At 41.8% G+C, this 16,418-nt stretch overlaps 1 protein-coding gene across 1 annotated transcript in view; it reads left to right on the top strand.

The window, feature by feature from the left end:
* Nucleotides 1-16,418, top strand: part of LOC105920728 (nesprin-2) — an 82,188-nt gene that overhangs the window by 8,589 nt on the left and 57,181 nt on the right. Inside the window, exons 2-3 of the mRNA XM_036150518.1 lie at nt 10,517-10,643; nt 15,469-15,530. Coding sequence (XP_036006411.1) covers nt 10,556-10,643; nt 15,469-15,530 — 150 coding nt within the window. The 5' untranslated portion in view covers nt 10,517-10,555. The remainder of the gene's footprint in view (nt 1-10,516; nt 10,644-15,468; nt 15,531-16,418) is intronic.

The following is a 16,418-nucleotide window of genomic DNA, read 5'->3' as shown; positions in this document are numbered from 1 at the left end:
GCAACGCTTTCTGGGATTTGCAAACTTTTACCGCCGTTTCATAAGAGGCTACAGCCAAATCGCCGCTCCCCTGCATGCTCTCACGTCACCCAAGACTCTGTTCCTATGGAATCCTGCTGCTAACTCGGCCTTTCAGACCCTGAAAGAGAGATTTTCCCGAGCTCCCGTCCTCATGCATCCAGACCCCCAGAGGCAGTTCATAGTGGAGATTGATGCTTCAGACACCGGTGTAGGTGCCGTCCTTTCGCAGCAGTCCAGCAGTGATCAAAAGCTACATCCTTGCGCCTTTTTTTCCCGTCGTCTCACCCCAGCCGAACGGAATTATGATGTGGGTGATCGTGAGCTCCTAGCCATAAAACTCGCTTTAGAGGAGTGGCGCCATTGGTTAGAGGGATCCGAGCAGCCCATCATCATCTGGACTGATCACAAAAACTTAGCCTACCTGCAATCCGCCAAACGTCTCAACCCTCGACAAGCTCGCTGGTCGCTTTTTTTTTCTCGCTTCAATCTGACGATCACCTACCGCCCAGGCTCAAAGAATCTGAAACCGGACGCTCTTTCCCGTCTCCACGCCCCACAAGACTCTGGTGCTGAACCAGCCTCCATCTTACCACCCACCTGCACTGTCGGCGCCCTCCACTGGGAGATCGAAGAGGAGATTTCCCGCGCCCTGCGCTCGGAACCGGACCCTGGAAATGGCCCACCTGGTCGCATGTTCATCCCGTCCTCCGTCCGACCCCGCGTACCCCAGTGGGCCCACACCGCCAAGTTCTCTGGCCATCCCGGAGTTCACCGGACTCTCTCCTTCCTCTCGCGACGCTTCTGGTGGCCCTCCATGTCCAGTGACGTCCGGGAGTATGTGCGCTCATGTTCCGTGTGCGCCCTGAATAAGACCACCAACAGACCGCCCGCGGGCCTTTTGCAACCGCTGCCTGTCCCCGAACGCCCCTGGTCCCACGTGGCCCTGGATTTCATAACTGGCCTCCCGGCTTCCCAGGGCATGACGGTCATTCTCGCTGTCATAGACCGTTTTTCTAAAGCTTGCCACTTGGTTCCCCTCCGAAAGCTCCCGTCAGCCCTCCAGACGGCCCAGCTCCTGGTTGGGCATGTCTTTCGTCTGCATGGCATCCCGACAGAGATCTTGTCTGACCGTGGTCCTCAATTCACCTCGCGGGTGTGGAAGGAGTTCGCATCGGCCCTAGGGGCCAAATACACCCTCACCTCCGGATACCACCCGCAAACCAACGGTCAAACAGAACGCCTCAACCAGGAGCTGGAATCCACACTCCGTTGCCTGACCTCCAATAACCCCTCCGACTGGAGTAAGTTTCTTCCCTGGGTCGAATACGCCCACAATTCACACACCTCCACCGCCACAGGTTTGTCGCCTTTCGAAGTTTCCCTTGGCTACCAACCTCCACTCCTCCCCTCTGACCAACAACGAGTCGCTGTCCCCTCCGTCCAGCATCACTTACACCGCTGCCGGCAGTTCTGGTCCCAAACCACTCGGGCCCTGCTTAGGATGGCTGAGCAGAGTAAACGCTTTGCTGACCGGAGACGAGACCCTGCCCCCCTTTACCGCCCTGGCCAACGAGTTTGGCTTTCCACCCAGCACCTTCCCTCCGCTCGCCGTAAGCTGGCTCCCCGCTACTCTGGACCCTTCGAGATTATCTCTGTCATCAGTCCCACCGCTGTCCGCCTCCGCCTCCCTCCAAATTCCCGGACCCACCCCACTTTCCATGTCTCTCACATCAAACCCGTATTCTCCAGTACCCTGTGCCCTCCCGCCCAGCCCCCTCCAGCCTCTCAGGACTACCAGGGCCGCCGGATTCGGAGAATCGTGGACTCCCGTCGACGGGGCAGGGGCCATCAGTACCTTGTCGACTGGGAGGGCCGCGACCCCGGAGACCGGTCATGGCTGCCCAGCTCCGCCATCCCAGATCAGTCCCTGATTGAGGACTTCAACGCCTCACGCCCCTCCACGTCCTCGGGGTCGCCGGGTGGCGACCATTGAGGGGGGGGTGGTGTCAGGGCTCAGCAGACTGCACTGTGTTTTCCCCGGCCAGCGCAGTCTTTTTCCCTCTCCCCTCCTGGCAGGTGATTCGAGTTGACTGGTGGGCGGAGACACACACCTGCGGCTCGTTCAGCGGCACGCGGCGGCGCTATAAGAACTGCGCTCAGACAGCCGAGAGATGCCAGATTGTTAACCTAAAGTGGTAAAACTCAGTGGCCCTTTGTCGTCTGACATCTCTCTCGTTTCTCCCTGTCTAACCTAAGTCTCCTGTGCTCCAGGTCTGCCTCCGCCTTGGGTCCCGTCCCAAGTGGCTCTCCCAAGCCTTGACGTCGTCAGTCAGGTCTCCCGTAAATTGATCTTCTGGAACCCGCTCCTCCATCTGGTTCTCTTGGCTGTCAACGGATCACCTTCACGCCGCTGCTGCTCGGATCCCTCTCCGCTCCGCCGGACCGCCCACCTGCCTCTCAGTCATCTGCGGGAGGCTGCCTCTGTGCCCGTCTTTCCACGCCACTCCCCCCGGCTCAGTTCCTGCGCTACGCGGTAAGCCCTCCCACCTCTCCGTAAAGACGTTTAGGCGTGAGAGTTGTCCGACGTCTAACGTTCTGCCTCTTTTCCGCAGATTTCACTCGCTTCCTCCGTACCGTCCCCTCAAACAATCCACGTTGATGCTCCTTGTCTTGCACGTTTAACAATAAACTTCTAAACCTGCTTCTGTCTCCAAGTGATCTCTGCATGTGGGCCAAACACATTAAAAAAACCATGACATATATATATATATATATATATATATATATATATATATATATAGTCAAGTTCAATAAATTTGAAAATCAATCAGGCTTGTTTTGTCACACTAAAGGTACCTTTTGAATAAACACACACACACACATATATACATGTCTGTAAGTATATATATATATATATATATATATATATATATATATATATATATATATATATATATATATGTATATATATATATATATGTATATATATATATATATGTATATATATATATATATATATATATATATATATATATATATATATATATATATATATATATATATATATACTTAACACACATGTATATATGTTTGTGTGTGTGTGTGTGTGTGTGTGTGTGGTCCTTTATTACAAAACAAACTTTTCGTTTAGAATCTAGTTAGATTGCTTAGAATCTGTTGCATGTCAACAGATTCTAAGCAATCATGCAATCAGGCATGCCAGACCAGTTTTACCACTAAATGAACAACATGTGAATAATAGGTCTAAAAATAATGTAAGTTGTGAATAATTTTTGCTAAAGTTCCTGCAGTGGTTTGCCCACGATTAGAATCCCCTGGGGCCACCAGTACCAGGGTGGACAGGGACTGATTAATAGCAGTAACCTTGATGGCTTGACAGAGAAAACATTGTACTGTGGTTTGTTTTCTGTGGTAAAATGTGGTAGAGGATCCCTTTAACCCGTGCTTTTGTCTATTTCCCAGGGTGTGTCACTGAAAGGTCTGTGTGACAGGTTCAGCAACACTTACTTCAAGTTCTGCTCAGACAAAGAACAGGTGAAAAAGGTTATAGAGATTTATTGGGAGTGTGCTGGGAGTGTGTTGGGCGAGGCACTGTACCAATTATAAAAAAACTTTGTGTTGAAGACATAAGAGACAATGGTTTCACAGGGATTTCTTTACAGACTCTGTGCATACCGGGTGCTTCACTCTAGGTTTTAGCACATTGGCAGCACAAGTCAGTTTTGTGACTTCCTGTCTGTGAGGTCCTTGCTATCATTTCTGCAGGATTTTTTTTCCTAACCACTCAGCAGCAGATAATGTGTATTCTGTCTTCCATTTAATCTTTTAGTCCTGCAACAAAATACTGAATGTCCTATTGATCTAGTTGCAGGATTTTGAGGTGAATATTCATTCTCATCATTTTACATCACTAATAAAACCATTCAGCACACTGTGAACACTTTGTAGATCCACTGTATGAACTTTTGCACGTTCTAATGCTAGAAAAAAATTATCTCACTTTACAACACATACTTTCAAGGCTATTTTTTTTTTTTTGATTGATAATGCTCAAACTAAGCAGACTCCTGTAGGTTCCATCATGGTGTAAATTAGATGACAGACTCACTTGCTTCTGTCTCACAAGCCTCGGGTGTATGACCTTGTGAGCTTTTAGCTTCAGAAATCCATTTAAAAAGTTTCTAAAGCTGCTGCAATGGCCTCTTTAGCATTCCCCCTCCCTGTGGGTTTTCCAGAGCCGTGTACAATGTGTTTCATTGCCCTCTGCCTTGTGTCTACAATTAGAGTTGGCCAGTGGAACTCGTGACTTTGACTCAGGACACTTTCTGCTCCTGTCTCTAGCTGTGTGCTTCATCCAATCTCTTACTTTGATACTGTCTTTGAGTCTTTTTTATGGTCAGTTTTTCAACAATAAATCACAGTCAGGCAGAACAAGAACAAAATGAAAACAGATTGCGTGCAAAATTTATTACAGATCTCGACTGATTTCTCATTTGAAAAAGTACCTACATTTTGGACCCTGCACATCTGACCTCCAGAAAACAAGTTACATTGTCTGAAAAATACGAGTTCTATTATTTATATTGCATCATAAATATCAAGTAATGCAACAGACGGCTTAAGCCTAGTTCACATGCCAAGATAATTAGCCTGATTTTTGCCCTGACCTTCCCCTACTGACATGCTTCAATTATCGTAATAGTTATAAAGGTAATCGTGAGAGATATTCCTGCCATGTGTGGTGTGTTACGAGTGATCCAGTCTGCTTGGAAGGACGTCAGGACTACTCTGACCTCAAATCAGAAGTATTTAACATGTTGAATTGTCTTGACCCGATATCCTATAGAAAGCAAGATGAGGAAGACACGAAGCAAAAAAAACAACACATTAACTCACCTTCATATTAGTGATGGACACCATGGTTCTTTTGAGTGTACTGAATCATTAACATTTTTACATTAAAATTATTTGTTCAAATGTTTCGTTCACAGAATCTCCTTACCTTATTTTGAAGTACTAGCAATTGTAAGTCAGTCAGCTCAGATGGAAAAAGGAAAAAAAAAAAAAAAAAAAACGTCTCTAGATACAACTTTTGGATCAAAAAATAATCACTGCCTTTGTTCACTGCCTTGTTCAGGCAGTGAACAAAGTGGCAAAGTACTCCACCCCAAGAAAGGGGACCCATCAGCAGCCAATCATGGGGCATCTTCACATGGAAGAAATGGAAAAGAAAGCTTTGGGAACCTTCAGAGGAACACCACCAAGCCACTGGTTTACATATGTGACTGACACAATTGTCAAAATCCAGTTAAAAGAAGTGGAAGCTTTCACAAGACACATCAACTCGGTGGACAACAATATCAAGTTTACCAGAGAGGATGCCAACGACAACAAGCTACCTTTTCTGGACTGTTTGGTAAACATGGAAGTGTATAGAAAACCCACACACACAGACCAATATCTTCTTTTTGACTCACACCACCCACTGGAGCACAAACTTTCTGTCATCAGAACCTTACAGCACCGGGCCGAGCATGTCCCAACTAAAACAGAAGGGAAGCACAAGGAACAGAAACACATCAAAGATGCCCTCCAAACCTGTGGGTACCCTAACTGGGCTTTTGTCAAATCAGCAAGAAAATCCAAAAGACCTGCTGCAGAACATAATGGTGAGAAGAATAAACGCAAAAACATTGTCATCCCATTTGTTGCTGGAGTCACTGAAAAACTCGAGGATTTTCTCCAAACACAAAATCCCAGTACATTTCAAACCAAACAGGACCCTCAGACAGAGGCTGGTGCATCCCAAGGACAAAACCCCCAAATCTAAGATGAGCGGAGTGGTGTATGCAGTTCAGTGCAGTGAGGAATGTTCTGATCTTTATATTGGAGAAACCAAACAACCTCTCCACAGACGCATGGCTCAACACAGGAGAGCTACCTCCTCAGGACAAGACTCTGCTGTCCACCTACACCTAAAGGACAAAGGACACTCTTTTGAGGACCAAAATGTTCACATTTTGGACAAAGAAGACAGATAGTTTGAAAGGGGCGTGAAGAAGCCATTCATGTTAAGAGAGAAAAACCAACCTTGAACAGACGAGGAGGACTTAGGTTCCAACTCTCACAGCAATAGTGTTGATTTCTTCCAAATTCCTTCCAAATATCACCTCAATCCTCACCTCCATGCAGGTGATCAAAACATTGCTCCTGTAAGCAAGGCCAATAACGACCCTAACGACTCCCCATTGCAGAGGAGTGGACCAGTTTCGGTTTAATTTGCATGTCATCTAAGCCATTGCAAGGCCTTTGTTGGGCATAATATAAAGCTTGGAACTCCACACTACTCCAGACATTTGAAATGAGAAAGCTTTCTGGATGGGAAGCGAAACGTCTTCAAACTTCTGAAAAAAGTCCAGTTGTTTTGTTTTTTAGCTATTTTGCAATCTTCTTCACATTAAAATTACCTTCACATAAAATATGTCCGCAAATTATCACCATTGTCTTTCCTCGTTGTCCAGTTTATTTACTCTAAACACACGTTTCAGATCAAGAGGTGTTGTGAGATTTTCCGTCTGACATCTGAAAGGTTCTGAGTGAAATCTGTTTGTGTATGGTGTGTTGTGCTTGCCATTTGACCGGACACCACACACTGTATAAGCAAGCCTGTGATACTCATGATTTTGTAATGTTGTATGTGGCATCTCTTAGGGTTTGAAAATCGGATGACTATTTTAAAAATGTGTGAACCAGGCATTCGGGAGAAGGTTTTGGAGAAGTTTAATGCAGGGTAATGCTTTTAAATGACTTAGTGGGCATTCAGAACACAGGACTTGATTTGTTTGGATCTTTACTGGACTGATCAGTCTTTAGGTGTCAACATTTTAGACCAAGACAAACTTTATTGTCCCCAAGGCAAGACACGTTTAATAGTATATTATATTTCAGTAAGAAGATAATTCAAAGTGCTGTATCAAAGTGTGGCCAACTGGCTCAACAGCGTCTCCTCATAGGGATTTGAAATTCGATACACAAGTGGGTCTCTTCAGATCAAGAACAAAAAATAAATAAATCCTGGAAGTATGCACTAAAACCAACATGAAGTCAGCCATTTTGGGTCAAAGGGTAATTCTTTTTTTGGAATGTTTCACTTTTTATAAATGTCAAACGTTATTGAACCCATCCTAGGGATTTTCAGCTTTTGGCATCAAAATTGGTCAGTATGCCCTTAACACATCCATTATTACAATTTATCAAAATTGTGAGTTTTCATGGATCTTGAAGGGTCAGGCCTCAAACTTTGCCTTCCGATGAAAAAAAACGTTCACGTAGAAAGACACCATTAAACAAAGCTTAGCAACTTTGATTGATCCTTTTCAGGTGTCCAATGATCCTTCGTGGTCAACTGTTGTGATCAAATGACATCATAAAAGTTATGCCCCCTTTGAACAGGAAGTCACTTTTTTGCTCGGAAAGGTCCTTCTCTGACTCTCTTGACCAAATCAACTTAAAAACTGTCAAAAGACAGACAACAAGTTGGTCTCACTAGCTTTCTAACAAAGACAATTTTTGATAGAGGTTGTGGCCATGGTGGCATGGCAAAATCTGACATCATGCCACGGCCATATGTTTGGCTGTAATTACTACATTTTTATCTGATCTGCAACAAATTCAATGTGATTAAGAGTCCAGGCTCTGAGAGATATTTTGTGAGATATTTAGTAGGTGTTTGTTAGTCCCTCCACAGAACCCCTTAGCAGCACTTTGACTGAGGATTATGACATACACTTATGCAACTTCTCAGGAGCTACAAAAAAGTATCTTGGAGCCATGATCCAAACCTCACAGGAAATCGCCCATTTTGAATCTAAAATGCCATTTTGTTTCTTTTACACACACTTCTCACAGCTTTTCAATCACAGACTTCAAAATCACTCAGTATAGTCTGGGGGGCACTGGGGGATATAAAGTTTTCAAAAGATTTTTGCCACATGAAAGTACGTGCGTGTGGCCAAGCTTCATGTGTTGTGCATTCAGCGGTGGTGTTTTGCATACCTGTGTTTGAATCAGTGGGTATTTGAGCTAATGTTGCCTTTCTGTTCTCTGGAACTTTCTGTTCTCTGGTGATCTGCCCATTTTCCTCTGACCTCCGACATCAACAAGGTATTTTCATCCACACAGCTGCTGCTCCTGGATTTGTTCTGTTTTTTGGACCATCCTCTGTAAATCTGAGAGATGGTTGTCAATTCTCAGGGGATCACCAGCTTCTGAAATTGTCTGAACCAGTTTGTCCAGCACCAACAACAATCATACGTTCAAAGTCAGTTAACCCTTTCTCCCCATTCTCATGCTCACTTGGAACTTCTACAGGTCTTCTTCAACATGACTGTACGTATGGATATAGTGATGGGCTCCCATGTCATTGGCTGGGTAACGTGTTTGACAAACAATTGAAAAGGTGTACTTAAAAAGTGAGCAGAGTAACAAATTACCCCCTCCATTACATGTATCTTAATGAACCCCACAGGTTTTTCTGATAGCATGCTGCTGTACAGTATTGGTGTTAGTTTTGACTTGGAGAGCTCTGCATGGACATACACTACTGCACACCTCTGAACTATCACATCCCTACAACCTATATCAGGGCTCTGATGTCTAGCAATCAAGACCTGCTGATTGTGCCCCTTAGAAAATTTAAAATGAACAGAGCTTTCGCTTCCGTGGCTCCAAGACTGTGGAATTCTCTTACTTGGACTCTAAGATCAGCAGACTCAGTGGGTTTTTTAAAGGCCAGTTAGAAATGTATGTTTTTAAATCTGCTTTTGTTTCATTTTCTCTTGTGTGAATTTTCTCTTCTGTTGCAAAGCACTTTGTGATTTTTATCTTTAGAGATGCTATATAAATAAAGTTTTACTTACTTCTTAATTTAAAGAAGAAACTTCCTCATGATCATGCACTCAGATTTAGCTATGGTCTAGATTTTACCTCATTTTACCTCTGGCTCCAAGGTTGATGGCTCTAAGTAGATCTTGGCAGCATACACCTGAACGTTTTCTGTTATATCCTGAAGGCTTTGGGGCAGTATTCCTGAACATGATGAGTTACAGAAATATGTAGTCTAAAGTAGCAGCCAAAACAATTTAACGTTACAAATGTTACAGATAGATACTAATGTTTTAGATCTAACAACTACCTGTGCTAGAACCTGTTGTGATTTAAGGCTTTTGTTAAGTTAATGCTTTTATTGCATATGCAGATATTCATTTTGAGCCTTTTGCTTTCTTTGTTGCCCTTTGGATTCTAATGATAAATCTAAAGGCTTCCTTTTTGTATGGAGAAATATAATCAGTACCTTTGTGCTTGGAGCTGAACTTAAAGATTCTGTTTGCAGTACATGGAACAGCATAAAGCAAAGGTTCTTACACTTAGCCAACATGATAATGTTTGATTTGAATGATATCTCATCCCTCTGCCTGTGCAGACTGGTTAAATCATCATTTGACCTGATTTGCCCTTTAATCTGACATCTCAGTTCAGCTAAGTGGCTTTTTCAGTTGAGATCCAGTCACCTGTCTGTTCACTTAAACTGTTCTGCTCATTCTAGCAGCATTAAAAGTCATGCTGGTCAAATGAAAAAAGTCTGTTTTCTTTCTGCTAGCTGCCACATTTTAAAGGCTGTCCAATGTGATCCGTTTTTATCTTAGTTAATGTATTCATATCCCAGAGCAAGACTGAACAAGATGAAACAGCCTCACTCACAGAGTGCTGACGTGTCAAAATGCTCTGGATTGTCATTACAGACTGCTTTCTGATTAAAAGCATTAATGCAAGCCCTAAACAAAAAGAAGCTACATAGGTTCTTTTAGCCTTGCTACTTTGGATGTATAACAAAATCTTACTTCAAGGTTTGAAAAAAACATACATTTGAATTATTCTTTAATTACTCTTTACAATCAGAGTATAGAACGTTTATGGCTTCACTTGCTCACTACAAAAAGGAAGCCATTATAGGTCAAAACCATTAGATTTATCATTAGAATCCAAAGTTTTGAGGCCGCCACATATATATCATACCCATAAATCTTTGTGCGAGTGATCCCAGAAATTTTACATTTTTCAACAAGCACAAAAGTGATAAGCTGACTTTATTTCAGCTGACTCATGTCATCTGCAGAGGTGACACTGTGAATGATATGTATTTACTAACAAAAGCTTGTGAAATTAAAGAGACATCATTCTTCAGTGTGCTATTGAGACCTTTAAGAACATTAGAAAAATGTAGAAGCCAGCAAATACAAGACTTGATTTATTTAAAGTCTTGTGGGCATGAAAAGTGGGGAGGAATTGTTTGATAGTGGTTATAAAATTAAAACATGTATCGTCATTTTCTGTGAACTCTGCGGGTTTCAACTGGTGCTAAATTACAGCATCACCGTGATGCGCCTAAATTAATACTTTTCTCTGTATCTTCCAGAACTGTAGCATGCTGTCAGGATCCTGCTAATCAGAAAGGATGTCATCAGACTTCTACTCCAGCGATGGTTTGTTGGAGAGGGGACCCATCCCCCTGGACATCGACAATGTCCACATGCTGCTGCAAGGTCAGCCTGTCTTTGCTTCCACCAGTAATTTCAATGCTGTGAAATTTTTCACAGCACTTATTAAAAACAGATTCTGTCAAACTGAATCTGTTTTTAATGTCAAGCTTTTATGTGCAATGAAAATGTCAAAAAGTGAATGACTTGTTTGACAGGTTTCCAAGACAATGCATCTTCTTTCTATGAAGAATGCAGCTGCACAGCTTGCACAGCTTTACAGGGACACACAAGTATTCACACCCCCTGAACTTTTTATTTGGCTAAGTTAGAACCACAAAGTTTTAATTTCAAAGTGTTTTAGTCAGATTTTCTGTGACAGACAAACTTCATCACAAAAATAGCTATGACCTTGAACATGGATGACTTTTCATTGAATTCAATTTATTTGCCATATAAAGCACCAATTGACAAAATGTCATCTCAAGACTCTTCACTAAGTAACTTCCATCAAATAATCCAGACAGATTGGTCAAAACGTTTTCTATCTAACAAGACCCAGCAGATTGCTATGTATTGTTGATTTTTCAGCAACCCCTCATACAGAGCATGCATGTAGCAACAGTGGAGAGGAAAACTCCCCTTTAATAGTATGTAACCTCCACCTCGACCAATTGGGAGTTTGAGATATTAAAATTCACAGCCCTGTTGGTTTGGTACACACAGATACAGCATGTTTTATAGCTAAAATCTTCTACTCACCTGCAGTGTTGTTAAGCTATGTCGAAATGGGCTGACTTCAAGTGTCCATCTTTGAAAATACCATAGTTCAGTTCAAAACTCAAGCAACATATTAGATATTATTATTAGATATAATATATTAGAACACTTTATTTATTTCAGTAACACTATAACAAAGGGAAACTATATAGATGAATTCTACACAGACCGCTGTTTTCCAGCCTTTATTTCTGTTAATTAGAAGCTCTTCCGCTTCGAGCTAATGAGGACATGACAGATGTCAGTTAAATGCAGAGACATATATCCCCTCTCTGGGACTATAAAGGGAAATATGTATATATTATTTATTACGTGCTTAAAGAATGACGTCAGCTCACTACATAAATATACAAAATGGCCAGGTTATTCCATCAATTAATTGTTTTCTTCCATAATCCAATGCCAGGATTCACCAGGCCCAAATTGTAAATTGTGGTTCAGAGAGCATGAGGCATCATTTTCATAGATGGCTGGCCACAAAGCATCCAGACTTTAACCCTATTGAGAATCTCTGGGATGTGCTGGAAAAGGTTTTGTGCAGAGGTCAGACTCTCCCATCATCAGTATGGATCTTGGTCTAAAATTAATGCAACTCTAGCTGAAAATAGGTTTTGTGACATTGTAGAAGCTTAATAAAAGAATGCCACAGTGAATATGTACTGTAATCAAATCTAAAGGTGGTCCAACAAAATATTAGTATGTGACCTTTTTTTTTGGGTGATGACTTTTTTTTGGCCTTTGCAGTATGTACCAGAATTAGAATCCACTTTATTTGCCAAATATGTGGGTACAAACAAGGAATTTGACTATGGACTCCAACACTCGCATCGTTTAAAAAAAAGGCAGAATACAGCAACTACAATCTATAACAGAAAGAAAACAATATTTTATGGGGCAAAGATAAGAACAGCGGCAGTATGTACAAGAGGTGTTTTTTGTTTTTTCTATACATCCATGTGTGTAAACACATGATTTTTTTGCATAGTGGCTGCAGAATAGCTAGCTACTCTGACTGTAAGGTGTTTATCAGAAAAACAGCCTGGGGTTAGAAACTAGCTCTGTGTCGGCTCATTTCAGCCAACAGTGCTCTGTAGCGCCAACCTGAGGGCAAAAGTCTGAGTAACTTGTGACCAGGATGGGTTGGGTCAACAGCTATTAGCTGCACCGTTACTGGCTCTGGACATGTACAGGTCATGAATGGATGAAAGGTCAGTCCTGATCATCCTCCCTGGATTCTAATTGTCTCTTGCAGTTTGGACCTGTCTAGTTTTGTGGATTAATGAAACCACACAAAGATGGATGAGAGCAAAGCAGACTGAAAGATTGCAGTGTACAATGTGATCAGTAGCTGCTGAGGAAAGTTATTTAGCTGCCACAGGATGTACAGCCTCTGATGGGCTTCTTTTGGATGGAGTCAATGTGTGGAAACCGTCTCAGGTCCCAAGAGATCGTTCCTAGGAACCAAAAGTGATTCACAGTAGACACAGTGTATATGAGGATAGTGAGTGGACTATATATATATATATATATATATATATATATATATATATATATATATATATATATATATATATAATGTTTAGGGGTTCACTGTTGATACCTGAACATCTGACAAATGTGATGCTTAAAGTGTTATGTATGTAGATCAGGACAATGTCCTCTTTATGCTCCTATTAAGGGGAAATGCTGCAGGGCATTACAGCTACTACGTTCCACTCGGTATATCGGAGCACAAATACATGACAGCGACTCAGCTCAGTGCTCTGGAGGGCTCATGTCTTCGGCCTGTTTGACAGTTATCAGACTTGAGCGGCTTCAATTTAGTGTAAATCTCTCTTTAAGGAAACTTGAGGCCATCCGTGCAAAACTTGTAGCTTGATCTAACATCTGTAATGCAAAGAAATAGTGCCAACGTACTGCCAAGACATTAATGATAACAAACCTTGCCTTCAGCGTTATCATGTAATAGAATAACATCCTAAAGGCATCAAATACACCTTTCATTTTCCTTTTCCAATAGTTCACCAGCAGGGGGGCTTCTCTTGATCCAAAGTATCACTAAATATTTCCCCCTTTTTATCTGACACACATGGTTTTCCTCCAGTAGCATTATGCACCCAAGATGCTAGCTTGTTTCAGGTCATGTTTGGACAAGGCTGAAGTCTAGTGAGTCAGCGTCTAAGGAGGCGGATCCCAGAAAATCTCACCTGCTTGCTGCAGGCAAGAAATGGAACCAGATTTTTAGCTGGTTAAACAGGAAGGAGTCTTCATGTAGTTTCATATCAGCTTCTACGCTGCAACGCAGGCATGGATCTGCTGTCTTTAAGGAAAGCGTCTTAAACCACAACATGTTTTCACACGAAATATACGTTCGGTTTAAACTGATGTTCTTCAGATTTTATTGACTGCCACTAACATTACAACTCGATCAGCAGCAGCTGAGCAGTCCCATCATGGGTGAGTATGTTCTTTACATATTTAGCGGGTTTTTTCTAGTCTTGCTTGAGAGTATAAGTAGCTTTGACAGCATGATAGAAAATGCTATGAAAAACGGCTTGATTGCCATCTATTAACTGCAGTTAAATGATGTGGCTGAATCACCAAATAGCGCATATCCCTCATCACAGAGCACATCCGAGATAATTTATGCTTAGGTGATTGTCCTGGTGAAAGATTTACCTGACGTGGGGGAGCACATGTGTAAAATATTAAGATGGAGAACATATGTGTTAAAATAAATTGTGAATTATCAGTTCATGTGACACACCTGACAACTTTTTCATACTTCTGGTGGAGTTATGCTGCACAATTCAAAGAATTTTAATCCTATTTTTTAAACCCCCAATGCGCCATAAAGATCCATTCTGCTAAATCATCCATGTTACAACCTGAAACATAAGGGACTCTATAGATGAGCCTCCCCAAATGTTATTTAAATATTTTGGTGTGATTTAACTTAAATTTGCCTTTGACTGAATATTAGTTTGCTCTTGCCTCCAGACCTGGATCTAGTGCTGCATCTCTCATGTCTTGTGTGTCCCACAACACATGTGCACCGCTGCCATTGAATCCACTCTAATACAACTTAATTGTCACAGCAATGAACAAATATTAACTTTGCAAAATCGTTTGCTACGCTATGAGGGCATCTTCCTTACCTGAGGACATGGGATGTTTTAAACCTAAAAGGAAACCATCATCCCTTATTGTCTGATTAGGTTAGGGAATAATTATCTGACTGCTTGGGGACACTCGTACAGCATTGACATTTTATTCCCTGATGGCCAGATTATCTTTTAATATGAAAACGAGACAGAATAGTTATGCACCAGATCATGACACAGCATGACACCGTGAACTGATCTCAGTTTGAAGAAACTTTTTACAGTCGGACTGCATCAGAACTTGAAAGACAGACCTCAGAGATGTGTCAGAGGACTTGATGTTCAACAAAATGTCCTTCATAAGCTAACTTTCAGACCTTTGAAAGCAGTTTTCTAAATGCCAGCAGACATGGTTTGATAAGAAACAGCATTGAAGCAGCATTTAAACCACAACCAGCCCTATAGCTTTTCTTTTTACACCACTTTACATTTTATATCATACTATAACCAGGTTTCAATTACCACAAATCGTGTACTCATTAGGCTGGCAAATATCCACAATGTAATGATTTATTTCTAATAAGTTAAACATGTTATCTTTGGCCTAGTAGATTTAGCATGTCTGCTGTTTATGCGCTGCTGGTATTGTTTAGGCCAAAGTAAACAGTGATGGATGCCTATGCTTTGTTGCACCGGTGAAATTATTGGGTTGATTTTGTATATATTTTTATATCGTTTGTATTTAGAGCAGACAGATTATAGTCAACTTCCCTGCTGGTTCAAGTCTTCTAAATGCATCAGTTAGCTACGTAGTTATTTACATATGTTAAACATATGGTTTACTTACAGTGTATAACAAATGTTAGCAATCCAAACAATGCAGCACAATCAGAGTACTAGAGTGGCATCATTTGTATCCTTTGAATTCTCTCATTTAAAATCTGTCTCTTAGCTTTGAGGAAATATGTGAGTTATCATTGACGCTGTGTGTTTCTTCCTTTTACCAGTGGAACAAGAGCAAATCCAGAAGAGAACGTTCACCAACTGGGTCAATGCACAGCTGGCAAAGGTGAGACTGCATCCTGACTCTGAAATCTATTTCAACTGACTAAGCAGTAACAACAGCTTGTTGTGCCTGCTGAATTCATCCAGAGAAAAAGATGGCAGGAAAGATTATCATTAATTGTGCGTTGAATATGAAATTAGTGCTTTGGGGTATATCTCTACCGGCTTTGAACATCCACAGACTGACATTTTCCCATTCTTCTTTACACAGTAGCTCAGGTCAATCAAACTGAATGGAGAGCATATGTGGACTCTTCATGTCCATCTCAGAATCCCAGTTGGATTTAAATGTAGACTTTGACTAGGCCAATATAACACAATATCCTTTGATATAAACCATTCCATTGTAGCTCTGGCTGTATGTTCATGTGTGGGTGTTCTGTTGGAAGGTGAACTTAAACCCCAGTCTTAAGTCTTCTGCAGCCACCAACAGGTTACCTTCTAGGATTGTTCTTAGATTTAACTCCATCCATCTTCTTATCAACTCTGACCAGCCTACCTGTCTCTACTGAAGAAAAACACCCCCTCAGCATGATGCTGCTGATAACAGTGCATATATTTTCACCACACAGTGTTTTGCATGTAGGACAAAATGTCCACTTTTGGCCTCTGATCTGATCACATTATTCTTCATGTTTGCTGTGTTCCCTATCATGGCCTGTGGCAAACTGCAAACTGGACCTGTTTGACTTTCTCTGTGGTTGTCTTCCATAAGGGTCAGATTTATGGAGCACATGACCAATATTTTTCCTGTCAAAAGATTACTGCACCTGGGCTGTGGATCTCTCTAGCTCATTCAGTGTCGCTTCTCTGATTATTGTTCTCCTTGCACAGCCTGTCAGTTTAGGTGAACATCTGTTTCTCTCTCTCCATGTTCACATCATGGATAAAA

The sequence above is a fragment of the Fundulus heteroclitus genome, chromosome 19 (genome assembly GCF_011125445.2).
Source record: "Fundulus heteroclitus isolate FHET01 chromosome 19, MU-UCD_Fhet_4.1, whole genome shotgun sequence".
NCBI classification, from domain to species: Eukaryota; Metazoa; Chordata; class Actinopteri; order Cyprinodontiformes; family Fundulidae; genus Fundulus; species Fundulus heteroclitus.
The sequence above is the reverse complement of the archived record's forward strand: the minus strand, read 5'-3'. Positions and strand labels throughout refer to the sequence as shown.